This window comes from Lolium perenne, chromosome 6, assembly GCF_019359855.2.
Source record: "Lolium perenne isolate Kyuss_39 chromosome 6, Kyuss_2.0, whole genome shotgun sequence".
Taxonomy (NCBI): Eukaryota; Viridiplantae; Streptophyta; class Magnoliopsida; order Poales; family Poaceae; genus Lolium; species Lolium perenne.
In genome coordinates this window covers 144,138,251-144,165,990 of record NC_067249.2, presented here as the reverse complement: position 1 = coordinate 144,165,990, position 27,740 = coordinate 144,138,251, and the positions used below count along the sequence as shown (strand labels likewise).

General features: G+C 42.7%; 2 protein-coding genes across 6 annotated transcripts; both read left to right on the top strand.

Moving 5' to 3' along the window:
- The first annotated feature begins 13,954 nt into the window (after window positions 1–13,954).
- LOC127307348 (DNA mismatch repair protein PMS1) lies at window positions 13,955–20,758 on the top strand. 4 transcript variants are annotated; one of them, XM_051338085.2, is made up of 12 exons: window positions 13,956–14,362; window positions 14,492–14,815; window positions 15,051–16,241; window positions 16,659–16,912; window positions 16,990–17,116; window positions 17,643–17,711; window positions 17,807–17,880; window positions 18,085–18,150; window positions 19,374–19,477; window positions 19,568–19,749; window positions 19,948–20,047; window positions 20,264–20,758. In XM_051338085.2, exons 1-12 carry the CDS (start codon window positions 14,141–14,143, stop codon window positions 20,266–20,268), a joined length of 2,718 nt encoding a protein of 905 aa, XP_051194045.1. In that variant the 5' UTR covers window positions 13,956–14,140; the 3' UTR covers window positions 20,269–20,758. The 4 variants fall into 4 exon arrangements, 3 of the variants coding, with proteins under 3 accessions (XP_051194046.1, XP_051194045.1, XP_051194044.1); XM_051338084.2 differs by having other exon boundaries at window positions 13,957–14,362; window positions 20,258–20,758; XR_007855425.2 differs by lacking the exons at window positions 17,807–17,880; window positions 19,568–19,749; window positions 19,948–20,047; window positions 20,264–20,758 and having other exon boundaries at window positions 13,955–14,362.
- Window positions 20,759–20,910: 152 nt separating this feature from the next.
- Window positions 20,911–25,812, top strand: LOC127307349 (armadillo repeat-containing protein LFR). Of its 2 annotated transcripts, none has more exons than XM_051338088.2 (8): window positions 20,911–21,136; window positions 22,994–23,163; window positions 23,673–23,806; window positions 23,902–24,149; window positions 24,594–24,696; window positions 24,788–24,926; window positions 25,007–25,134; window positions 25,229–25,812. In XM_051338088.2, exons 1-8 carry the CDS (start codon window positions 20,953–20,955, stop codon window positions 25,488–25,490), a joined length of 1,368 nt encoding a protein of 455 aa, XP_051194048.1. In that variant the 5' UTR covers window positions 20,911–20,952; the 3' UTR covers window positions 25,491–25,812. The 2 variants fall into 2 exon arrangements, with proteins under 2 accessions (XP_051194048.1, XP_051194047.1); XM_051338087.2 differs by having other exon boundaries at window positions 20,912–21,136; window positions 24,591–24,696.
- Window positions 25,813–27,740: the final 1,928 nt, after the last annotated feature.

Genomic DNA, 27,740 nt, shown 5'->3' with positions numbered 1-27,740 from the left:
GGTGGCGATGATCTCCTCCAATTCCCCGTCCCGGGGAGTGCCAGAACGGAGACTTCTGGCTCCCGAGACGGAGTTTCGCGATGTGGCGGCGTTCTGGAGGGTTTCTGGCGACTTCGACTTCTCCCCGTGCGTTTTTAGGTCGAGGCCGATAAGTAGTCCGAAGGAGGGCGTCAGAGGCCGGCCGAGGGGGCCACACGCTAGGGCCGCGCGCCCCCCTCCTGGGCCGCGCCGCCCTAGGGTGTGGGCCCCTCGGGCCTCCACCTGACTTGCCCTTCTGGCTCCGTGAGTCTTCTGGAAAAATAGGACCTTTCGTATAAATTCCGAGGATTTTCCTGAAAGTTGGATTTCTGCACAAAAACGAGATACCAGAATAGTTCTGCTGAAAACAGCGTTAGTCCGCGTTAGTTGCATCCAAAATACACAAATTAGAGGCAAAACAATAGCAAAAGTGTTCGGGAAAGTAGATACGTTTTGGACGTATCAGTGACCTGATAAGTTGTCGATGAAGAAGGGGATGCCTTGGGCATCCCCAAGCTTAGATGCTTGAGTCTTCTTGAAATATGCAGGGATGAACCACGGGGGCATCCCCAAGCTTAGACTTTTCACTCTTCTTGATCATATTGTATCATCCTCCTCTCTTGACCCTTGAAAACTTCCTCCACACCAAACTCGAAACAAACTCATTAGAGGGTTAGTGCATAATTGAAAATTCATATATTCAGAGGTGACATAATCATTCTTAACACTTCTGGACATTGCACAAAGCTACTGAAAGTTAATGGAACTAAGAAATCCATCAATCATAGCAAAACAGGCAATGCGAAATAAAAGGCAGAATCTGTCAAAACAGAACAGTCCGTAAAGACGAATTTTTCTGGGGCACTTAACTTGCTCAGATGAAAAAGCTCAAATTGAATGAAAGTTTCGTACATATCTGAGGATCACGCACGTAAATTGGCAGAATTTTCTGAGTTATATACAGACGGGGCTACTCAATTTCGTGACAGTAAGAAATCTGTTTCTGCTCAGTAATCCAAATCTAGTATCAACATTACTATCAAAGACTTTACTTGGCACAACAATGCAATAAAATAAATATAAGGAGAGGTTGCTACAGTAGTAAACAACTTCCAAGACACAACAAAACAGTAGCAAAATAAACACATGGGTTATCTCCCAGGAAGTGCTTTCTTTATAGCCATTAAGATGTGCTCAGTAATTTTAATGATGCTCTTGCAAGAAATAAGAGTTGAAGCAAAAGAGAGCATCAAGAAGCAAATTATAAACACTTTTAAGTCTAACCCACTTCCTATGAAAAGGAATCTTGTAAATAAACAAGTCATATAAGCATAATGCAACAAGCATAAAAAGGCAACACAAGCGCAACTTCAAGATTCTCAACATAAAGAGGGGAAACTTAATATTATTAAGATGCATGTAACCATGTTTCCCTCTCTCATAATAACTTTCAGTAGCATCATGAACAAACTCAACAATATAACTATCACATGAAACATTCATATCATGAGCTACATGCATAAAATTATTACTCTCCACATAAGCATAATCAATTTTATTAGTTGTAGTGGGAGCAAATTCAATAAGATAGCCATCATTATTATTCTCATCACCATAATTATCATATGTAGGAGGCATATTGTAATCATAATTAATTTTCTCCTCAATAGTAGGTGGACTGAAAATATCATCATAAATTGCAGGCATGGTATAATCATAATAACCTTTATCCTCCATAGTAGGTGGCACCAAAATACCACTATCATTATAATCATCATAAATAGGAGGTAAAGTATCATCAAAGAAAATTTTCTCCTCAAAACTTGGGGGACTAAAAATATCATGCTCATCAAAACCAGCTTCCCCAAGCTTAGAATTTTCCATAGCATTAGCAACAATGGTGTTCAAAGCATTCATACTAATAACATTCCCATTAGCATGCATATAGAGTTCCATGGGTTTTTTAATTCTCTCTTCAAACACATCATGTCCTAATTCAAGAGAAAGTTCATAAAGATCTCTCATTTTGTTGTTGTTTTCCATTAAGCCTAACTAGTAAAAACAAGAAACAAAAAGATATAATTGCAGGATCTAAAGGAAATACCTTCGAGCACTCACACACCGGCAACAGTGCTAGGAAATAGCTTAGTAGTCGGAGGATGTGAATACCTTTTACCTTACCTCCCCGGCAACGGCGCCAGAAAATAGCTTGATGTCTACGCACGCTTCTATTCCTGTAGGCAGTGTTGGGCCTCCAAGAGTAGAGGTTTGTAGAACAGCAACAAGTTTCCCTTAAGTGAATCACCCAAGGTTTATCGAACTCAGGGAGGTAGAGGACAAAGATATTCCTCTCAAGCAACCCTGCAATTACGATACAAGAAGTCTCTTGTGTCCCCAACACACCTAATACACTTGTCAGATGTATAGGTGCACTAGTTCGGCGAAGAGATAGTAAGATGCAAGTGATATGGATGAATATGAGTGGTAATAGCAATCTGAAATAAAGATGGCAGCGAGTAAACATGCAACAGAACAGTAAATAAACGGAGTTTCAGTGCTTGGAAACAAGGCCTAGGGATCATACTTTCACTAGTGGACACTCTCAACATTGATCACATAATAAATAACTTCTCCTCACTTGTGCTACATATACTCTTGTTTGATAACAAACACCATTCATTGTGTAGGGCTACAAGAGCTCCCTCAAGCCGGAGTTAACAAGCGCCACAACATTCGGTGTTCATATTTAAGTAACCTTTAGAGCATAATAGATCATTGCAATTTAGACCGAGAACTAACATAGCATACACACTGTCACCAATAAGCTATGAAAGGGGGAATAGATCACATCAATACTATCATAGTAATAGTTAACTCCATAATCTACAAGAGATTACAATCATAACCTACGCCAAGAACTACATGATGCACACACCGTCACCTTTACATCATGAAGGAGGAATAGACTACTTTAATAACATCACTAGAGTAGCACATAGATTAATAGTGATACAAAGCTCATCATATGGATCTCAATCGTGCAAGGCAATTCATGAGATCATTGTATTGGGGTACATGAGAGAGATTAACCACATAGCTACCGGTACAACCCTTAGCCTCGATGGAGAACTACTCCCTCCTCATCATAGGAGACATCAGCGGCGATGAAGATGGTGGTGATGTCGATGGAGATGCCTTCCGGGGGAAATTCCCCGTCCCGGCGGCGTGCCGGAACAGAGACTTCTGTCCCCCGAATCTTGACTTCGCGATGGCGGCGGCTCTGGAAGGTTTTCCGTATCGTGGCTTATTCGTATCGAAGATTTAGGTCAGGGAGGCTTATATAGGCGAAGAGTCGGAGTCGGAAGGGCCACGGGGCAGCCAGACCATAGGGGGGCGCCCCCCCCTTGGCCGCGCCGCCATGTGGGGTGGGGCCCCCTGGCTCCCCTCTGGCCCCTCTCCGGTGCTCTGGAAGCTTCCGGGAAAAATAAGATACTGGGCGTTGATTTCGTCCAATTCCGAGAATATTTCCTTACTAGGATTTCTGAAACCAAAAACAGCAGAAAACAGGAACTAGCACTTCGGCATCTCGTTAATAGGTTAGTTCCGGAAAATGCATCAAAACGATATAAAGTATGAATAAAACATGTAGGTATTGTCATAAAACTAGCATGGAACATAAGAAATTATAGATACGTTGGAGACGTATCATTGGTGAGGTCGAAGATGCAAAACAAGGCTTAAAAACTAACAATGAGTACAAACTCGTCCAGTCAATAATTGTGAGGGATGCAAGACTAGGAACTAAAATAAAAGAATGAATCAAAGAGAGAGAGAGCATCGGGATAAAGGGTACCGTTGAGAAAGTCCAGCGGTGCTACTTGCGCTAGATTTGAAAACCACTTTACAAAAGAAAGAATGAAACTAAGTAATCTGAAAACCAATCAACAGCTGAGGTTGTTCCATGTGTAATTGACACTATACAAAATGTTAGCAGTGAGAGGAAGGACTGAAAAATGAGTAATAATTAGAATTGAGATAAGGTAGTGAGTGCTTTTGTCGGAGTGGATCTTGATTCTTGAAGAAAATGCAAAACGGAGATATTGAGACACATGAAGCTGAAAACATAGCAACGAGGAAACACATGAATCTGAACAAGATATTGCGACAGTGAAACTAATGATTTTTTTTATAATGAGTAGCTGAGGAAATTAAAAAAGAAACATACTAATGAGGAATCAAACACATGAAGCTAATAAAGATCTGGTAGGCAGAATGAGAAATTCAATAACTGAGACACTAAGAAACTAAAAGACAAGAAAATGAGTAAGCTATGGACTTCAAGTATCCAGTAGGTAAATGAAAATCAGGAAATTGAAAGAATACGAGACTAAGAAAATGATGGAAATGAACTCATCAAGTGAATAATGCCGGTAACTGAGAAACCATCAGACACTAACGGAAATTGGCAGAAACATACCGGACTGATAGCATTCCTTGACATCTATCCCCGCTTGCCTTCTCACAGCCTAGTACCCCAGGAATAAAGAGATTGGGAAAATATTAATGAAGAAATGAATAAACTAAATAAAGAGATTAAGAAAGAGAATTAACGGAGAAACTGAGAAAACTAAACTAAAGATATTATACTGAAACTAAAACTGAGTGAAAATGAGAGAAAGAGAAGAAAGAAATAGAAACAGAGACGAAGAATGAGAGACAGAGAAAATGAAAACATATGAAGGAGACTAAGAGACAAGGAAGAACTGAGAAAAATGACACTAGGAGACACATTACAAAGAGACTGGAGAAATGAGAAAACATAGAACTGGGCAAGTAAGAATGAGCACATAAGACTGAGCGAAAATTGGCTAAGCATAAGATTGGAATGTGAAACTGAGACTGAAAAATGTGATACAGTACATGAAACTGAAGAGACTGAGATAATGAGAACATGAACTTGAGAGACTGAAGAAGAATGACAAAGATGACATTGGACTGAGATATGAATAATGAAAGACTGGCATATGAGGGAATGAAGAAAGAGATTAATGAATTAAGAAAAAATGATAATGAAGAAAGAAAATCTCCAAAATGAAGAGAATAGAGACTGAAAACTGAAAACTGAAGACATACACACTGGAGAAAAATAACTGAATAACTAAGTTACTGAGTTAAATGCTGAAAAATGAGCGAGGGGATTGATGAGAGACTTAAGAAAATAAACCGATGGACTAAACAAAGAGAGACTGAAACCAGAGTCACTGAAAAACTAAGAAACTGAGGGACTGAAGAATTACACAAATGACTAGAGAAAAAATAACAATACTGAAAGAAATGAAGACTGAAATACTGACAAATTACTAGCCTGAAGAACATGACTTAGAACACTGAGAATGACTGAAATATTAATACATGCTACACCTATGGGAAGAACACTATTCTACAACATATATCTTGGAATGATCTAATCAAGATTCAGACTGATGTTGTGTTTGCTCTTGCTGGAGAAAACCCAGAATTGCAGCAACGGATCAACAAAAAGGAGTGTTCAAGAAAGCCCCTGCATGTAGCAACTATGAATTACTCATACTGGTGAGTTTACATTGAACATGTTATGCCGACATGCAGCAAATGAAAATGGTTTTTCAGGCTCCATATTGCCATGTGCAATTGATGCATACTCGCTTGCCATCGTGGATAATAATAATTACTACTAAAATGAGATTCAACTAAAAACTAATTTCTCTTGTATTATGGTTGTATCCATGCAAAAGTAAGAAACATGGGCTATTTGGTGTGCTAAATGAGCTGACACTTGTGCCAAATTAAAATAAAACATACACGAAGCAGGGTTTGTACTTCAATGAAAAACAAATCAGGATCCTTTAAATGAAAATCTCTCGGGTTATGACCAACAAACACCTATTGCTACAGTTCTAAACTGCACCTTCTTTCAGGTTACTAGCTATATATATGACTATATGTATATGGAGTGATTGTGGTGTTGCCTCTCTGTTCTGCACTATATCGTCACTAGCAAAAGAAGGGCGCGGCGGCACGCCGCGCCAGTGCTGAAGCTATATGAAAAGAACCACTGGTGATCTAGTAGATAGGTACATGTGTTCAAAAACCTGATCTTACAAAACATGATAGATAAAAACCTGATCTTACAAAACAAGATAGATAGGTGAGACAGGTACACATAGTGTCAATATGAACCGGTCTTATTAGGACCAAAGCTTTATAGTGGTGAGTGAAGTCGGCAGCGCAAACAGTTCCATATTTTTGATGCACCTTCTTGATACTTGCACTGATATAGTCGACCTAGCAAAAGAAGAAGGTAAAAATATTATATGAATATGAACAATTAAATAACTTAGAATCGAATTCATGTGTAAAATCTAGATCTTGAGAGAAACCACATGAAATTGTGGTGTGCTGAAGTGAGATAATTGATGGAGTCAATGCCATGTCAGCTGTCCAGAGCAATAGAAGACAATGAAATAGCTCGAAAAAAATGAACATGGAACCCAACCCAGATGTATAATCAAATATTTTTTTCCATTCCTTGCTAATACAATCTTTTTTCTCTCGTCTAAAATGAAATTTGCCTGATACAGACACACACATGCCCATTGATAATCATAAACATAAGAAATATGTGTATACAAGTTTAAACTATAAGGAAACATATATCAGCGTTCACAACAGTGATATATAGTAATAACCATATTAAGCTTCGATTTCCAGAATCAAGTAGTACATCGTAAGGCAACTAAAAAAATGTAATGCTAGAGTAAGGAAGTCACAACCTCAGATCTCTCTATAACCAGTGGATGGGTATCATTGCTGTGCCATCAAGATGTCAATGGTGGCAATGCCCCTTTAATCTGAAAGGGCCGTATTTTTGGAGTCAGTAATATTAGCTAAACATATAGGTTTCAATCTAAATACATTCCCTGGTGCATCAGGTGTCTTGCTATTCTAGATAGTAAAAAAACATCATATTCCAAAGGAAATTACCAGATCCACCTATAAATGTATATTTGTACATCAAATTGGGCAGGCTTCTCGAATCTAGCTCCGTGAAGCTAGACTTTTTGGCACTGCTCCATGCTGGAGTTTCGGGAATCCATAAGCTGGAGGACTTCTGATCACGCCCTAAACCAGTTCAAATAATTGCTGCAAGGAAGTAAATTTCAAGGCTCGGCCAAAGCAAGCTAATATATGTAGGAATATTGAAATTCAAGTTTAAAAACTGAAAAAAATTAATAAATGGGGATCTGACATCGTCTTATGCTGAAATCACCACAAGCATAAGCCAAATTTACTAATTCAGTGGTAATCTACAAACCTAAACCTATTACCGACCCATCCAAGCATTGAGTGGTGATGAAAAAATGGTAGTCCGGTTTAGAACAACCAAAATGACCTTTCCAGATCACCATGCATTAGGTGCATTAAAAATGCGCTTGTATATATTTCCATAATAAGCACACATTGAACAACATTTCAACCGTGCACCTGACCACTGCAGTAAATAAATCAGTGTGTTGTCATTTTATTCATGACAAAAAAAGAGAGCTCTACCATGAGTATATAACAGATGTTCCATCAAATAACTTGCATGCTTGTAATGAGGGCAGAGTCTTACCAATAGCCTTATTAAATACTGAGAGTATTTATTTGCAAATTGGAGGCACTGGAGACACAACGATAATTGCTAGTGGACTGTAATGCTCACCAAGCATGCCCATTGCAAATCGAATGGCATTCCACAATTTATTGCACCATTGCCGATATCCAACAACCCTTTTGATATTCATATTTATCTTGTCTAACTGCAGAATGAAACAGATTGTAAAAAAAAGATGAACCAGAAGCTTAACACAGCAACAACTCAAATGGGTGTGACTACAACCTAGAACAGTAAGAAATCAGGTAGTTGTAGCATTATGTTGCTTGATCTTACTGAATGATCAACTCAAACACGAAAAACTGTATCTAGAAAGAAGGAAATAAACACTTAGCCAGAATTTTACCTGCAATAGCAATGCCCTTCACTGCTACGTACATCTACATCAGGCCAAGTGAATAAAAAGAAACTCTAGTAATTATTCACGATAGGAATCTGTAAGCACAAACCAAGGAAACACTAACCATCAAAAGGTATCAGGACTGAGAAAGATATACCAAAAGAGATAGAAATAAGAGACAGATGAACATGTAATCCTCATGCTAGCACCGGTATTTTCAGCAACTGCAGCTTCACCTTGCCGCTCGGGTCAGTAAAACAGAAAAGGAGATCAATATTGTGCACCCATACATCAAAGAAAGAAAAGATGAGTCGAAGGCTGAATACTTCATCACCTTGAAATATCCTCGTCGGGCATGTCCCTCAAGAATAATCCTACCCAAAAGGTCTTCTTGTGCACAACTCATAGATATTGCAAGCTCATCCGACCCACTAACCAGAGCAAGAAAGCATGAAGTTCTTGCCTGCATCAGACATCTTGAGGATGGCACACTCATGGACAGAACAGTTTAGTGGCAGGCTCGTTTTCCACAACCTGAATCCTGGAACATCACAGAATAGTACACCTTGCAATTTCTGCACATACGTACAGAGCTAGAAGTCAATAAACAAAAGAGCGAACAAAAATCTGGAACCAAACTTTGTTCTTCACCCGATGAACAAACGAAGCAATACCATTTTTCATGTTTTGGAAGTTCCTCACCTGATAGACAAACAAACGTGCAGACGAAGGTCTAGATGCAACGGTGCACTGCCCCTCCGCTCACTGGCAGAGAAAGAGGGCAAGTGAGGTGGGAGAGGAAGAGCAGAGAGAGGCCACCCAGACGCAGGAGGGCACGTAACTGTGGACCACCGCCACTCGCTGCTGCTGGTGGCCTCCGCACCTGTGGTGGACATGGGCGTCACCTCCTCGCGGCTCCATGCTCACTGTCCCGCCTCCATGCCAGCGACGGCGCCGCGACCCCAACTCCCTCCTGATGTCGTGGGGCGGCCAGTTGACGCCTGTTGCCGCGACGACTGAGCCGGAAGCAGGAGTGGAGGATACCTCGTTAGCTTCCCCGACGGCGAACCACCAACCACTCACCGATGGGAAGGGAAGACATGGTCTAAGCGGGGTTCCAGGAGGTGGCGGCCGATGTTAATGTAGTGGAGAAGGAGCTCGGGCTCCATGAGGTGCAGGCAAAGTAAAGGAATACCTGCTCCACGAGGAGGATCAGCCGGAGGTGCGGCGGCATCTGAGCAGCGCCGGCCACCAAGCCTAGGGCGGGGCTAGAATTTCCGGGCGAGCGAGTACGGGCGCGGCCAAGCACCATGGCAGCAGGGAAATAGGAAAGGAGGAGGAGACGGAGGCGCGGTGCGGCGATGCAGGATATGGCCAGCGAGGGAAGCTTCCCGTGACGCGCCTCGTCGTCCTCGTCGGAGGCGTCCTGGTGGAGGGTTCCCGCAACGCGCCTCATCACGCTTGTCAGAGACGTCTGGCAAAGAAGCCGACGCGACTCGTGTCATCGTGGTCGCCTCCGGTGGCATGGCGGAGCCTCCCGAGACGTGGCACACCTCCTCATGCTTGTCGCTGGCGGCGTGGTAGAGCCTCCCGAGACGCGGCGCGCCTCCTCGTGCTCGGTGGCGGCGTGGCGGAACCTCCCGTGACGTGGCGCGCCTCGTCGTGGTCGTTGCCGGCGTGGCAGAGCATCCCGAGATGCGACGCGCCTCCTCGTGCTCGTCGCCGGCGGCGCGCGGAGCCTCCCTAGATGCGGCGCACCTCCTCGTGCTCGGCGGCGGCGTGGTGGAACCTCCCATGGCGCGGCGCGCCTCGTCGCGCTCATCGGCGGCGGCGTGGCGGATCCTCCTGCGGTGCGACATGCCTCCTCACGATTGTCAGAGGCATCCTGACGGAGCCTCCCGCGACGCCCCTCCGCCCTACTGCCCTCCTGTGTCCTTTGCCGATTTAGAGAGATGAGAAAAAATAAGTGGAGGAGAGAGTCCGTGAAGGGATAAGAAGCTGCTTAGGCTGAGCGGTGGGAGGCTACGTGTGATGATGTGAGTTAAACCGTGACATCGTGGAACCATCCAACGCTTTTTCACATGGGTAACCACCGCCCGCAATCATACACCAGCCATGGCCACCCCGTTAAATCACCCAAAGGGTACACCAAAAGAAAACAAATGATCAATGTTAGTAGAGAAAATTGGTATGCATCACCAAAACCGTACACAGTAAAAAGGCAGCAGGAACCAAACCACTAAATAGCACACGTGTCATTATGACGTTGATCCACAAAAAAAACTCAAAAATCTGAGAAAAATGGAAGTTGTTCATCTTTAATATAGTAGTTATGTAAAAAAAAAAAACTCCATTCAATTGCTCAGGTTGACAGGTTAACACATATTGCTGAGGCAGCTACGTAATAAGTAAACTCTGCAAACAAGAAATACCGGTCTTATGCAAACTGCATTCTGCAAACAAAGAAGCGACCTACAGAATGCTCAACTTTTACATCAGTCATCCAACTACACTACTTAAACTTCAAGACAAAGCCTGTTTCAAGGATCATATTTTCCAGAAAAACTAGAGGTGTATAAGAAACTTTAGAGTGAACTTTCAAAGGACCGGTCACTATGGCCATAGTGAACAACAATACCGAGAATCAGATATACAGTGAAATTGCGTCTTTAAGAACCCATATCATCTTCGAAGTTATGTACTCCACTTTTGAATTCATCGTGCAACTAAAACAAAGACACTACGCATTATAAGTTATTCTCAAATGGAAACTCAGCACTAATGAAATATTGTTGTATAACACACTCCATCGTCAGTACAAGGACTCTAGACAAAAACTAAGTGTCACGGATAGCAAAGTGGATTGCCAGAATTCATATGGAAAATAGCTACCATATGGGGTTGCCAGGTGTGGTACACTATTACAACATTAAACGTGGGGAACAACACCAGACAGAAAATAAGTGTCACAAATAATAAAGTGCATTCCTAGAAGTCATACGGAAAATTAGCTACAGAAAACTGAACATATTACTGAAGACTAATCCAAAAACTGAACATATCAACACCATATAGTGCCATCGTTGTTGTTCCTACAACCTACTTTCAGCTTTTAGAAAAAGTTGGACTACTACTTCTTGGCCAAAATCACTAAATTGTTTAACAAATATTATTACCCGAATATAACCCAAGACTAAAATTATCGACAAACATTTCTCTCATAATAACGATTTTTTTAGAACTATAAGAGCATCTCTAACAGAGCCCGTAAATCCCGCCGGAACCGAACTTTTCCGGCAGATTTACGGGTTCAGGCTAAAATGTGCGCAGATCAGAGCCCATAAACATGGGCCGGCCCGAACTGGAAGTTTAGGGGCCCGAGAAACCCACCGCACGGGCCCTATTAAAAGGGTTCGCGGAGGGGAGTTCGGTTCGGAAACCCTACTCCCCTCCCGCCGCTCCTCTCCCGCCGCCGCTTCGACGAGCAATTCCGGGCGCTCGGACGCCGCTCCGCCGCTACGGCCACCACCCCGTCTTCCGAAATGACGCGTGCAAGACGCGTGGGCTAGGGGTGGCGGCCGATCCAGCGCCGGAAGGGCAAGTCGCCGTCCGTCGGGCGTACGGGCGGAGACGGAGCGCACCAGGCGGTCGCGCTCCGACGCCGCATGGAAGCGGGCCGGCCGCAAGTGGCCGGACCTAATGGCGCGCTGCCTTGAAGTGCGCGCGGAGGCGGCTGCGGCTGGGGAAGCGGAGGCGCCCCCGCTGTCGGCGCGTGCAGCCCGCCGCTGCCGCTGATACGTCTCAAACGTATCTATAATTTCTTATGTTCCATGCTACTTTTATGATGATACTCACATGTTTTATACACACTTTATGTCATTATTATGCATTTTCCGGCACTAACTTATTGACGAGATGCCGAAGAGCCAGTTGTTGTTTTCTGCTGTTTTTGGTTTCAGAAATCCTACAAAGGAAATATTCTCGGAATTGGACAAAATCAACGCCCAGGGTCTTATTTTTCCACGGAGCTTCCAGAAGACCGAAGGGGATACGAAGTGGGACGACGAGGCGCCGACACCACAGGGCCACGCGGCCTGGGTGGGGCCCGCGCCGCCTCCAACCCTACCCTTCCGCCTACTTATAGCCTTCGTCGCGAAAACCCCTGTACCGAGAGCCACGATACGGAAAACCTTCCAGAGACGCCGCCGCCGCCAATCCCATCTCGGGGGATTCAGGAGATCGCCTCCGGCACCCTGCCGGAGAGGGGAATCATCTCCCGGAGGACTCTTCATCACCATGATCGCCTCCGGATTGATGTGTGAGTAGTTCACCCCTGGACTATGCGTCCATAGCAGTAGCTAGATGGTTGTCTTCTCCTCATTGTGCTATCATGTTAGATCTTGTGAGCTGCCTATCATGATCAAGACCATCTATTTGTAATGCTACATGTTGTGTTTGTTGGAATCCGATGAATATGGAATACTATGTCAAGTTGATTATCAATCTATCATATATGTGTTGTTTATGTTCTTGCATGCTCTCCGTTGCTAGTAGAGGCTCTGGCCAAGTTGATACTTGTAACTCCAAGAGGGAGTATTTATGCTCGATAGTGGGTTAATGCCTCCATTGAATCTGGGACAGTGACAGAAAGTTCTAAGGTTGTGGATGTGCTGTTGCCACTAGGGATAAAACATCAATGCTTTGTCTAAAGATATTTATGTTGATTACATTACGCACCATACTTAATGCAATTGTCTGTTGTTTGCAACTTAATACTGGAAGGGGTGCGGATGCTAACCTGAAGGTGGACTTTTTAGGCATAGATGCATGCTGGATAGCGGTCTATGTACTTTGTCGTAATGCCCTGATTAAATCTCATAGTAGTTATCGTGATATGTATGTGCATTGTTATGCCCTCTCTATTTGTCAATTGCCCAACTGTAATTTGTTCACCCAACATGCTATTTCTTATCGGAGAGACACCACTAATGAACTGTGGATCCCGGTCCATTCTTTTACATCTGAAATACAATCTACTGCAGTACTTGTTCTTTACTGTTCTTCGCAAACAAACATCATCTTCCACACTATACATTTAATCCTTTGTTTACAGCAAGCCGGTGAGATTGACAACCTCACTGTTAAGTTGGGGCAAAGTATTGTGATTGTGTTGTGCAGGTTCCACGTTGGCGCCGGAATCCCTGGTGTTGCGCCGCACTACACTCCGTCACCAACAACCTTCACGTGTTCCTTGACTCCTACTGGTTCGATAACCTTGGTTTCTTACTGAGGGAAAACTTGCTGCTGTGCGCATCACACCTTCCTCTTGGGTTCCCAACAGACGTGTGTCAACTACACGCCAGCAACCGCCATTGCCCCCGAGCGGCGATGACGACGACGCAGACGGACCGCCTCTGCTCTGCGGGAGCGCCTCCGGCGCGGCGGCCATCGAGGTGGCGGCCCTCGTCGTCGCCTAGCAACCGCCGGCGACCATAAACCCTCCACCAACGCCCGGTGACAGTATAGTCTCCGGGAACCTTAATTTCTAGTCTAATTAGGTCCGTAGTACGTAATGTAGGTCCAGTGCGAATGTATGTTACCACTATTATTGTGAATTATGAACGAATTAAGCTTGATCGGATGAAATCGACTACAATCATGAAAATCGATTTCCCACGACGTTTGATTTTTGCGAGTTCGGTTTGGGTTTACAGTTTCTGTTCTGCGCCGTGCCCAAATGCGCTCTCAATTCGTTTTTCGGAGACTGAACTCCGTTTATTCGGTTCCGACAAATACTCTGTTAGAGATGCTCTAATAACCATATTTTTTTAACTACATGTATTGTTGTGATTCACCTAACTGGGCTGGACTATATGCTCTAGTCCCGAGATGATGCTCCCACCTACGCCCAAGGCCGAACTAAGGCAGACCATGGAAAGGTGGTGTGGCCCAGGCAACCGCTGCCTGTAGCGCGCAGCAACAGAGGCGACGCCGCGCCGGAGAGGCAGAGGAGGAGCCAAAACAACCAAAACCCTCATCCCGAGCTCGAGCTCGAGCTGTGGTAGGGTTTACCGTTCCAGGTCGGGATGGGAGGAGCCTCCCCGGCGATAAAGCCGATCGGCAAGTCGGTGGTGCACCGGATTTGCTCCGGCCAGGTCATCTTCGACCTCTCCTCCGCCGTCAAGGAGCTCGTCGAGAACAGCCTCGACGCCGGCGCCACCACCGTCGAGGTCAGCCTCAAGGCCTACGGCGAGGAGTGGTTCAAGGTCGCCGACAACGGCGCCGGCATCTCGCCCAGCAATTTCCAGGCACGCGCAAACCAAATCCCCCCATTTTTCCAATCTCGCCGCCAGATACCAGCAGTATTACTCCACTTGCTCTGCAGTTTTGCTGTCATTGGGTGCTGACCGTACCGTGCTCCCTGTGACCTGCTCTAGGCGCTCGCCCTGAAGCACCACACCTCCAAGATATCGGATTTCTCTGACCTCAACTCCGTAGCCACCTTCGGGTTCAGGGGGGAGGCGTTGAGTTCCCTCTGCGCATTGGGGAAATTATCGGTTGAAACGAGGACTAAAGATGAGCAGGTCGGGACACATTTGGAGTTTGAGCACTCGGGCGTGGTCACATGCGAGAGGAAGATTGCACGGCAAGTTGGAACCACTGTGACCATCGAAAAATTGTTCTCCACCTTGCCGGTTCGGGGCAAGGAGTTTAGCAGGAATATTCGGAAGGAGTATGGCAAAGTAATCTCCTTGCTGAATGTGAGTCTTGCATCTTAATTTCTACTATATATTTGTTCGTGTAGTTTTTTGCATGTTGAAGCTTAACTGTTCTGCTTAATCAAGTAACTCCCAAAATGTCTTATATTTAGGGACAGAGGAAGTATTTCTCTAGTGTTTTTCTTCTCGGAGTTGATTGTTGTGTTGCGATATAGGCTGAAATTTTATTTCTTTTTGTTATCTTCAATTACTAATTGATGATTCTTACCTGCTCTAGGCATACGCCTTAATTGCCAAAGGGGTCAGATTACTTTGCACAAATATTGTGGGCAAGAATTCCAAAATGGTGGTGGTTAAAACTCAAGGAAGTAGTTCACTGAAAGACAACATGATTACGGTATTTGGTTTGAACACTTTCAAATGCCTTGAGCCCTTCAACGTGGCCATCTCGGAAGACTGCCATGTAGAAGGTTTTCTTTCTAAACCTGGACCCGGCAGCGGTCGCAATTCGGGAGATAGACAGTTCTTTTATGTGAATGGCAGACCTGTGGACATGCCAAAGGTCACCAAGCTTGTTAATGAACTCTATAGAAGCTCAAATTCCAAGCAATATCCTGTTGCTGTCCTCAATTTCTGCATTCCAACCACATCTTATGACGTGAATGTCGCACCTGACAAGAGAAAGATTTTCTTCTCTTCCGAGCATGCCATTTTGCTATCTTTACGGGAGGCTATTGAAAATCTGTATAGCCCTCAACAGTGCAGCTTTTCCATCAATCACATTGAAGATCCTGAAAAGGAAGAGGACCCTGCCATTGTTGAACCAAATGAAAGCACAGATTTAATAGAAAAGGAGAATGTTTCATCTCCCGAAAATGATAACGACACGGATGAAACAGATAGCGATGACAAGGATCCACCAGAGAATCAGAAAGTGTCTTCTTCCGTGACAAGGTTAGCCACTGGAGCTGCATCCAGAGACATAAGCCCCTTGTCAAGGGGCCCAGCCACTCCGGTTGGTAGATCTCCTTTGCTTTCAGCCTCCTGGTATGAACAGCCAAAAAAATCCAATGGTAGCCATCCAGTAAGAGAAAATCATGCTAGAACAGGGCCTGCTGCTAAATCCTCCCCATCAAGTATAGTTCAGTCTTCTCTTATGAACTTTCTATCACTAAACAAGAGGAAGCACGAAGACAGTTGCAACCTTATTTCCGAAGCTCCAGTGCTAAGAAGGGGGACAAACTCAGAACAAGTGAGACGAACAAGCCTAGAAGAAAATGCACCTGGTATTGCAAATGCCAACTCACTCCAGGAAACTAGCCTTTTCCAGCGTCATTCTCCGCAATCATTTGTACCTAAGCGGGCAGAAGTTTCATCACAGCATTCAGAACCATCAAATATTGTGTCTCATAGTACTGAAATGCCTCTCCTTGATCCACGCGGTCTTCACAGTACAAAATCTGATGTGGTAAGGTAGATTTTTTTCGCAGTGAGACAGTTGTTTCCATCACATTTCTGTAGGAGACTAGCCATTGTCCTCTTTTTTTTTTTGTTTCTCTTTTTTTCCATTTTTTCTCTTCCATTTTTTGCCCATAACTGATTGTTTCTTAGCATATTCTTCACAAGTGTCTTTGCCTATTAATATTGTATTTCGTAGAAGTTCAAGCTGAATTTTTCAACTGTTGTGTTTTATATGGAATCATGACTCTACTTTCAGTTTGGCTCCTTTTCAGTTGTGTATGATATGTGGACATCTGTTTTTGGAATAAATTCTTCATTAGCTAAGTTGTATTTTTCCACGAGTTAGGTAGTTTCTTTGGAAAAGCTTTTGTCGTGTTATCAGTTCATGGGATTGACTGTACAATGAATGCTGCAAACCCTGCAGGGTGAACAGAATGATCAACGCCTTTCAAATTCCGGTGCTCCATGTCAATATCCGGAAGATATTGAACCTCAAAATGGACCGTCTAATATTCCTTTACCTGTTGCGCATGGTCATGATGATGGCACTTCAGGGTGTTCTACATCAGTATCATATCCGGTTATGCAATTTAAAGTTGCTGAGCTTAGGAGAAGAAGAAAACACAGGTTTATGGTATCACATGAAAACGGAATTCATTGTTCCAACAAAACTGCAAGGTAACACTTCTGCTATTTTTATAAGCAAGTTTTATTGTCATTAGGAGTTAGGGGTTTGACTAGTTTATTTGCCCTAGGTGCTATAAAGCCGCGACACTGGATAATTATGTGCCAAATGACGACGAGGGAAAATTGAATTATTTAGCTGCAGCGACCAATGAGTTGGACAGGCTTTTCAGCAAAGATAATTTTGGAGAAATGGAGGTTCTTGAAATGGCTCGATATTTTTAATATTCTTGTTTGTTTTCTAAGGTTGCAAGTGACATCATATTTAATATACCATTTGCCTTATGGATGGAAGTCCTCCAGCTACCTACGTGATAACTGAGCGAAATTATTTCCTCTTTTCTGAAATGACATACTAAAATTATTCTGATGTATTCAGTGATTGGGAGGAACCATAATAAATTTTAGCTATTATGATCTGTGAAATCTGATGTAGTCATGCCCATTCTGTCCTTTTTGAGGGGTCTTACATAAAATTTGCCACGTGCTGTATCCAGAGGGCACTTGATCTATTTTAGTTTGTTACTGTTCAAGGCCGTGCCAAGTACCATAGGTCATGTTGCTGCTACAACTTAGAAGTACCTTGCAAGATATGGACTGTAATTTTTTTAAAAAGAAAAACATGTTGTTAAGACCTCGTTGTTTATGTACTTGAATGTGGCAATGATAAACATATTGTGTTGTATGCAGTTGTTCTGTAGAGTACTAACTATCTCATCTTTAGGTTGTTGGGCAGTTTAATCTTGGTTTTATCATTGGAAAGCTGGACCAAGACCTTTTTATTGTAGATCAGGTACCTCTACATGTTTTTCATACAAATTCCTGGATATATGAGTAGCACCTCTTAAGGTACCTCATATCAATGAAATTATTTTCTTATGTTGTCAGCATGCTGCTGATGAGAAGTACAACTTTGAGAGCTTATCACAGTCAACAACCTTAAACATACAGCCTCTTCTTCAGTGAGTAATAAAAACCCAGCATTTTTCATGTGTTATTTATTCGTGGAATTTCTTAAAACCTATGGGTGGTTTAAGGAATAACCTAAGAATGTTAACGCTAGGTTAATATTTACATGTTATCCCCCGCAAAAAAAATTCTTTACCTGTTATAGCAAATTTTTCCACTTGTATTACAGGAGTATTTCTGACTTTGTTCTGACGCAGGCCACTGAGACTTGAACTATCACCAGAGGAAGAAGTTATCGTATCTATGCACATGAGCACTATCAGGTACATTTGCTTGAGTCACTACCTAAGTTCTGGCCGCTCAAAAGTTGGATCAAACAACTTGATATTGAATATCTAGTTTTATGCAGTACTCATCAGTTGCCTGTTTGATCAATGTTTTGTTATAGTCAACGTTCATTGTGCAATTCTTGAAAGGACGTGCATTCTTTAGTTCAGATGCTATGGTTTCTCAGTAAAAGTTTCTATCAATGATTCCCACCCAACTCTGGAATGACTCTCCCCTCTCCCTTAACATATCAAAGGGCCTTGCTAGCCCAGTCTTCCGAGCCTTGCTGCATAATTCTGAAGGGCCAGCATGAGAGGATCAATTGAATAACCAACTCTCCACCCGGCTGCCACTATTTCTTGAAAGACAACAAATGCACTTGATCATCCAAGCTTCACTTCCACAAATAGTACCCAACGTGTGTCCTAGCCGCCAAGAGCACCCACTTGGGGTGGCAGATTTCAAATCCAATCTTTCTGTCTGCAGTCTGCCCATAAGAACGGGACGGTGAATTATCAGTAGGGGCTGGCCTGCTGGTAGTTTGTACTCCCTCCGGTTCCTTATAAGTTTTTTGTTTGGAACATCAACACAGTTTTCAAACTACAACTTTGACTACTAATTTCTATCAAGCATACTTTATGAAGTCCGTTAAAATTACATATTGGGAAAGTCCTTCTGGGACAGATATATGCTTATGATTTTCAAGCATCTAAGTATCTAATCAGTAATTTATTTATTTGTTTGACCTTACCTATGTCTGGAATTACAGCTAATACAGAACTGGAGGGACTTACAATTTCCATTCATTGGTTGCTATTTTCTATTAACTAAAAATGTTTTTTCGAGAATACACCCTGGAAGGTGTACTAATCGCATAGAAGAAAGGGCAAGAAAGCCCGAACCACAAGTTCCACCCCTACGGCGCTAAAGCCTAATCTCCATCACGCCATGAGAAAGGAAAAGGCTCAGGAAATCCGAAGGACTCCGAGCGAAAAAGCCTAGCTAACCGCCACCTCTGGAACTCCTCTATTAACGAAAAATGTTGCTGCTTTTATTTTGTTTTGAAATTATCAATTCATGCATGATGAATTTTCCAATTGCAGCAACTAGTTGTAGTTTGATTGCTCAATGCATTGCCTTATTTTCCATCAAGTATTAACAAAAACACACATTTGAGACTGATTAAACTCCTGTTCTTTTTTCTGTTATCTTATGTCAGGAAAAATGGGTTTGTTTTAGCAGAAGATTTGCATGCTTCACCTGGCAATCATTACATTTTGAAAGCTGTCCCCTTCAGTAAAAATATTACATTTGGTGTTCAAGGTAAATACTTATTTCCCATTTGTCCGAAACATACATTTCCGCTTCTAAAAAACTCAAAATTTGAACTTATTTTCATTTCCTTTGATTTAGACGTGAAGGAGCTGGTCTCCATGCTTTCTGACAGTCAAGGTGAATGTGCAATAATTAGTACCTACAAAATGGATAAAACTGCTTCTGTTTGCCCTTCGAGGGTTCGTGCTATGTTGGCTTCACGGGCTTGTCGAATGTCTACCATGATTGGTGATCCGCTGACAAAAGTTGAAATGAAGAAGGTAATTATAAAAATTAGGCTATGGTGTACCTAGAGAACACCCTGTAAACAAGCTCCTGAAAATTAAGTTTTTTTTGCCGTGGCTGTATGCGATTTCTGTTCGGTCTTCTTCAGTGTCACCACAATCTAGAAATATGCATCACTTTAAACAGTAATTAATAATTAACCAATGGTGGGCCTGTTTGCTTTTGCACTTCAGATACTTAAAAATCTGACAGGACTAAGGTCCCCTTGGAATTGCCCGCACGGGAGGCCAACGATGCGCCATCTAGTAGACCTGACTTCTATAATATCTGAAGGTAAAGGATTGACCAGATCACCCTCTATTAATGTCTATTTTTACATGATGGTTTATTGCAATGCCAAGTGGTTCTTAGACAGTATCAGGTGCGAATGTGCAATTGTAGGTTTCAAACATTCTGGATTTACTTCTTGTACGTGCACATGGCTGCCACTCCCAGTATTTACCGCTCTTCTGTTTTGATAAAGGACATCTCATGTTTTTGCAGAAACAGACTGAAGCGGTGCTCAGAAGTTTGTTGGGTAGAAGGAACATGCATCCATTGACGCTCTTCAGGATTTTATTGGCAACCACGTCGGTTCGTCTTCTACAAACACCATCTCCAATCCTGGGGAACTTCGTAGGATCCGCTGATGTTTTGGTCGCCGTTCAGTTGACTGGGGGTCGTGTCCATGGCTTGTTTTGGTGCGCTACCGAATGGAAGAAGGTTTCTCGCTCCTTGCCAATAGTTTGTGCTTTGAGCCTGCCAGCCAAAGCTACGAAGCAGCAATCTCCGGTTTCAGATCGATTGTTTCGAGCGCTGGACTATCCAGTGGTTGTTAGGCTAATCTTCCTGTTGTAGATTGCTCTTCATGTGGCAGATAGGTAAACATTTGAACAATGTAACGTTGGATTGTAACAAACATCAGCGTGTTGGTTGATCCTTCCATTGTTTCGTTGGATCTGTTCTCTCTCAAAAAAGGGTTCCGGCAAATCCTTTATATTGCAATCCTGCCACTGGGAGTAGTCGTTTATTTATTTATTTTTGAGAAAAAAAAATACAGATTTAAACGTTCCTACACGGTCGCAATTTGCAGGACCGGGCCCGCCTGTCAGTGACAGGGTTTTATTTCCGCACCCACCCGTCCAGAACCCGAAACACGCACGCCTCTTTCCTCTGGAGGTCCAAAACCCTAGCTAGCTATGCAGAAGCAGACGGGCAAGTCCGGCGGGGGCGGCGGTTCAGCGTCGGTGAAGCGCGGGCGCCCGTTCGGAAGCACCACCGGCAGCGGGGCCGCCGCCGCAGCCGCGGCGGCGTCCATCGGCGATCCGGCGGCGCCGGCAGCCCTCGTCGGGCCCTCCCTCCAGCTCCTCACGGCCCTCTCCGGTGAGCTTCCCCTTCGCCTCTTCTTAGCGTCTAATTGAGACCGCGAAGGATTTTAGTTCTTTAGGGCATAATTGTGCAAATCGCGTCCTGGACTCCTGTAAATCGACTTGTTGGGGAAATTTAGGAACTCTCAGTTCTAGCTGCATTTGCAAGCCTGCAATGTCGTGATTAACCATGTGCCTGCTATTAAAACTAAGACATAGAAAAGAGAGGGACACTGAGTTTTAGGTCTTCTTCGCTTTGGGTTAATTCTGTCTTGTGGGGGTCCTGTTGGGACTCTACTGAAGCTGACTGTAAGAGCTGCTTCTTCCTTCGTCTGTAACACCACATGACGTGTGTTGTGATAATCCATAATGTACGCCAGTAACAACCAAGACACCAATCATGTTTGATGCAATGATAATTGTGTAGAGTTGCACATTTATCAACGAGAAGCCAATTAAACAGTGAAACATGTTTGGATTTCCACAATGAACAACATTGGTGTAACAGATTCTCAAGTTCGTAGGATTTGATGTGACAATGTTGTGGTAATTGCCAATATAACATTGGAAACAAAAATTATCTTCAGCAAGATAAACAAGAGACCTATCATTCTGTCCCACCTAAGCAAGATGGAGGAATGACAAACGTCGCTCTGGTGGTTGTCAAATATAATGTTAGAATTAAAACTGCCATCGCCATGATAAACAACAAGAGTTCATACGTCATATGCCTTCCCAGGTAGTTAGGTTGGCTCATAATGAACAATGTTTCAGCACGAACACATACACTTTTTCAAAGCTGTACGATGCTGAAAAACCAAAGCACTACACTAACTACCAAGATTTTACTTTGAGACCAGATGTTCATTGTTCCAATTCTTGGACACATAATTCAGGCTTCATCACAACAATGGATCTATAGGATACTGACCCAGCTGAGGCTGCTTTGACCAGTATAGGTGTTAGTCTTTTGATGAAGATCATACGATAATCATGAACTGAAACATGTATTTTGGTTCAGGATGAGTAGGAGAAAGTTGCACAGTACAGTCAAATAGTTTGTTGGAATTGCAAATGTTCACTAATAATTTTTAACCATCTCTTCCGCATACTATACTTTAGTAGGAATTACTTCTAAAATTTTCTGGCTTCATTTCATTCTGGGGGCATAGTTACTCAGAGCATTGCAGCTCAGAGCACTGGAATTGCAATGATAATCCTGTGGCTGTGGGTTGAGCTGCTTTAAATAACTATGTAGTTGGATGCCTGTGTTTTTGTTAATCAAGTTGGAAACAAATTTCTTGTGCTTTTGACATATAATGTAACAGGTCAACTGTTTGATAACGGGATCTATCTACTTTTGATTTATCCAGAGTAATATTTATATCTTATTTTCCACAACAGCTAAAAAATGAAGCAGAACACAGCTTATCATAGCAACCAAAAACTGGAGCCTGTATGATAATTAATTTCCACGTTTTGACATGTGCTTGCATGAAAGAATGTGAACTGAATGGACTCAAGCATGGGCTATGAATGCATGTACTTGTGTTATTTTGCGAAACTCCAAATCATTATTTTGGTTGAGTAGCTGACGGATTGCAGCGTGGTATAATATGTGACCTGTTATCTCTCTGTCCCTTCCCACAAATGCATAGGATATGACCTTTATTGTTCCAATTTACTCAGACAGGTTGTTTTTTGTCCTGCTAGGCAATTTTTCCCCCATTCAGTACAGATGATACCTTGCTTCTGTGCCTTGAACTTGAAATGCATGATCTTTCTTTCTAGTATGCTTAATGGTTACTAGCGTGACTATTTGGCAGAAAAAAAAAGAAACTAACTTTTTTTATTGTTGTGGTGTATTTTTCAGATCAGAATAATAAAAGAATTGTCCTTGCATTGCAAAGTGGGTTGAAGAGTGAGATACTGTGGGCATTGAATGCCCTCACAGTACTCTCTTTTAAGGAGAAGGATGATCTCCGTCGGGATGCAACACCTCTTGCTAAAGTTCCTGGGCTCTTGGATGCTCTCCTTCAAGTTGTAGGTCCTTAGTTCCCTTTCTCTCTCTCCAGTTCGATGTGGGTGTTACTGAATCATGTGTTCTATCTGAAACTTATAATTCTCCAGGTTCCCAATTCCTTTGTAATCACCGAGTAATTATCTGCATTATCATTAAAATAATTTAAAAAGCTAGCATAATCATAAAATATTAATCAAGCTATCACTTAAGCTACGGAGTAGTATATTTTTTCATTAGCATTGAAGAAATGTGTGATGAACTCATGCAAATTCTAGGACTTGGCATCATTGCCACTGTAGCTGTAAAGAAAAATTATAAAGATACAGTTTTTCAATTGGTTGCAGAAGCAATCTTTTATCTAATTTGACTCCTAAGGTTCTTGCACAAAACCTGAGCTTCTACAGTCTGCTAATTTATGTCTTTATTTGATTTTCAGTTCTTCACAAAAAATAAGCAATGCTTTTATTGGGTTATACAATTGTTAGCCTTTTTCTTGGCATTTTGTTTGACGCTTCATCGTCCTATACAGATTGATGACTGGCGAGATATCGCAATGCTCAAGGACCATACGAAACCACCAAGAGCAAGAACTTTGGGTGCCAATATAACACTGTCAGGCTTTGGTCTTGAAAATGTTGGACAAGTCTACTTAGACACTGCCACGTATGTCCTTCTTGACCTCATCAAGATCTTGAGTACCCATCTCACTTTTCATGATTCATGTTACATACTTATGTTCTTCAAAATAATAATTTCAGTCCTTCAAATGATCAACCAAAGATAGAGGACTCCACTATCACAAAGAAGAGATCTGCAGGATTTTTGTTTGATGAAGATGGTCTGTTTAATATTGATGATGAAGGGCGGACAGAGAGGCAACAGTGTGCTGTTGCAGCCTCCAACATAATCCGCAATTTCTCTTTCATGCCAGAAAACGAGACTACCATGGTTCAACATAGACATTGCTTGGAGACTGTATTTCAGTGCCTGGAAGACCAAAATGCAGGTAAAGTCTCAGAATCATTTATTGTCATCTGGTTTTGGTTTTGGTCCCCATGCATGTCTTATGTTCCTTTTGTTCAGTCCATCTAGTTAAATGTACAAATTGATTTGGAATTGACTGAACATGTTTTTTTTAATACAACTTGTGACAATATTTTTCTTGTGTTATTTTGGAACAGTAGCTATATATGCACGCTTCATTTTAGCTGCAGGTGCTTTCATCCGAATATTGACTTTTTATTTAACCTATTTGATTTTGAGTTGGGATTTATACAGCGAAATTGCATTAAAGTTGCCATTTCTTTGTTAATGTATTAATTTGGTTTAATATACGAGTTATTTATCCTAGGACTATGTGTTGATAATACACTAGTCCCATTGTTTACAACAAATATTACTATAAGATCCAACAACCTTTTTTTTGTGCATTTCTATCATCTGACAGAAGATGATGAGCTCATAACAAATATGCTGGAGACTCTTGTCAATTTGGCACCTGTGCTGGACCTTCGAATCTTCAGCTCTTCAAAGCCATCATTTATTCCAATTACGTGAGATAGAAGTTCACCACAAGTTCTGTTCTTACTTGTTTCCCTTTTATATTGTTCCTCATTATGTTTTCCTTCATTTTTGCCAAGACAGTGAGAAAAGCGCAGTTCAAGCCATAATGAGCATGCTGGACTCTTCTGTGAAGGCGTGGCATTGTGCTGCGGCTGAATTGATTGGGCGGCTAATAATTAATCCAGACAATGAATCGTTTCTTCTTCCTGTGATTTCACAGGTAAATCCTTGGTTTAGCAGACTTATCTGTTTGCTATAAATGGTTTTAAGCGAAGCTTTACATTGCTATACTTGATACAGATATACAAGAGGTTAGTTGATCTGTTGAGCGTGCAAGCATTCGATGCACAGGCTGCTGCTGTTAGCGCACTCTACAACGTATCAGAAGTGAATATGGATTGTAGGCTGAGGCTCGCTAGTGAGCGATGGTAAAATCTGCTTCATTTCATCACATATAGAATTCTAACATTGAAGCCGCAGAATTATTTTGAATATGTTGTTTCGATGTCTCGATTGAATCAGGGCTGTCGACAGACTTCTCAAGATCGTGAAGGCACCACACCCGGTTGCCGAGGTTTGCAGGAAAGCAGCGGTGATATTGGAGAGCCTTGTCTCTGAGCCTCAAAACAGGATGCACCTCCTCGTCCATGAGAACACGTTTGCCGAGATCCTGACGTCGGAAGGGAAATACTCTGACACATTCGCTCGGATCCTGTATGAGCTGACCGCGAGGCCGAGCAACAAGGTGACGTCCGGGCAAGCTATTTGGGGAAACATAAACTGATGCATGTGCTTGACCCTTCAACATGTTGTTAAGATCTAGACGCAGGATGTAATGTAGGCTCTTTTGTGTTGAAATTTCATTGAGTTTCTGATTGCATGTAACAAGACATAGCTGTATTTAGCTGCATGGTATGTTTGTGTTAGAACTTAGAACTCTGTTGGGATGCTGAAGCCTGGACTGGATGGTAGAAACTTACCATGTGCATGTGATGTAGTATCCTGCTGGAATAACGGTACTCGTTTGCTTTGTACTGAAGCTACTACATTCATTCCCCCGTAAGCGTAAGAAACTGTGCAGTAAGCTCTATGCGCTTTATGTTAAATGTTCGGAGCATCTCTGCATATGAACCTGTACTATTAATAGTTTAATTGTTATTACACCTTTATGTAGATACACATGTAGCTAGACACATAGGCAAAAGTGACTCAATTAATTTGGAATACACAAATATTTTGGGAGGAAGAGAAGATTTATGCATGCATTATCCTATAAACTAAATGAACTCATAATTTACTTGAATATAAATTCTTGATCGTTCATTTAGAAGAGGAGTATCCATGACACAGTGCAACCCTGCAAATAGGCTCCACAAGAGTAAAACCCCAACGCTCCTCCTCATGCTTGACATCCGCAAAGCTTTTAACTCCGTGACACGAGAGTTCATTGTTGAGGAGTTCATTGTTGAGCTTCTCAAGAGGCACGGCTTTCCGCCAAGGTTTCGTGATTGGATCACCGCCTTGCTTTGTACCTCCTCTTTGAGAGTCCTTAATGGTGTTGTTGACAACCGATCAAGTATGGAAGAGGCCTTATAGGCTACGAGAGTAGGAGACCCCTTATCGCCACTTCATTTCGTGATTGCCATCGAGCCACTTCAACAAATTCTTGAATTAGCCACTCAAAATGACCTCTTGCACAAGATTAGAGGGAGAGAAACAATCATTAGGACATCTCTTTATACGGATGACGCGGTCGTCTTTGTGGCCCCCCAAAAAGAGGACATTCAAAACCTATCAACTATCCAGTCCAGTCCAAAAAAGAAGGAAGCAAAAGATATGGTTAGCCATAGCTTTTCGGTTGTGTATCTAGATGGTTAGCCATCAGGGCTGGGTGATATGTAGGACCAGAGGCGCGCGGTTGGGCCAGTGGGGCGAGTTGGTGGTATCTGCTCGGGCCTCGGGACGAGGAAGTAGCCAAGGCACAGTGTCAGGCGTCCGATGACGCAAGGAAACGTATGTCTCGTACAACAGTACTCCCATCACGTCAAAGACTAAGCGTCTAAGAACGATCATGGGAAAAAACAGCGCGCTATTTCAACGTTTTAGTGGTGCTATAGCGTATTTATAAGGTGAACGGTACATTATGCATAATTTTCTTACTATGATGCTAATTTCGCTATTAGCGATGCTAAGCTCGCTATTTATTGTAACGTTATAGCATTATAGCGAGCTAAAAAATCATGGAACTATCGGCAGCCGACAAGCCCCCGATTCCAACCCCAGGTCGGCAGCCAACCAGTCGCCACTTTCGACTCCCCACGCGCCGCGGTGGTGGCTACAACGCCACTCCCCTCCAGCTCTGCCCAGCCGCCTCCGCGTGTCAAGCCTCAGCCAGAATCACCAGGAGGAGGTGTGCCTCGACCAGGAGCTCGATCTGACACCGGTCTTCGCCACCAAGCCCGCCACCTCTTGCGACAGTCATATCTAGTTTCATCCTTGCATGTTTTCTTCTAACTTGGCTAGTACCAGAAGGTAGTTCAGTAGTGGTAGTCTTAGGTTGTAGACACCTGATTTAGCTCTATAGTTCTTTGCTAAGTTTAGCTCTTTATTTCTTAGTCCAGTCCAGTTACGTAGTTCTTGTCTTCGTCATGCATGTTTTGTCTTTACGGGAGGAAGGGAAAACATGTTGATATAATCTTGTCAAAACTGGTTAATTAGTTATGCATGTATTACTCTGGACACTTTTTTAGCTGATGAAATCCATACCTATCAATTTTCTATTTTCTACGAAACGTTATTTTTAATAGCGCGCTATTAGCACGTTATAACTTGCATAGCTTTTAGAAAAAAAACCACGCGATTTTATTTATCAGACTATTTTTTTCCCTTGCTCACGATTGATCCACCAACCGACCAAAAATCGCACATACTGCGGCGGTTTTCCTCTCTACCACGTGCGGGCCAGCTAGCCAGCATGCCCAGTTCGGTACAAAATTGTTTGTATCATTGTACGGAGTATATCCACCAGGCCAAC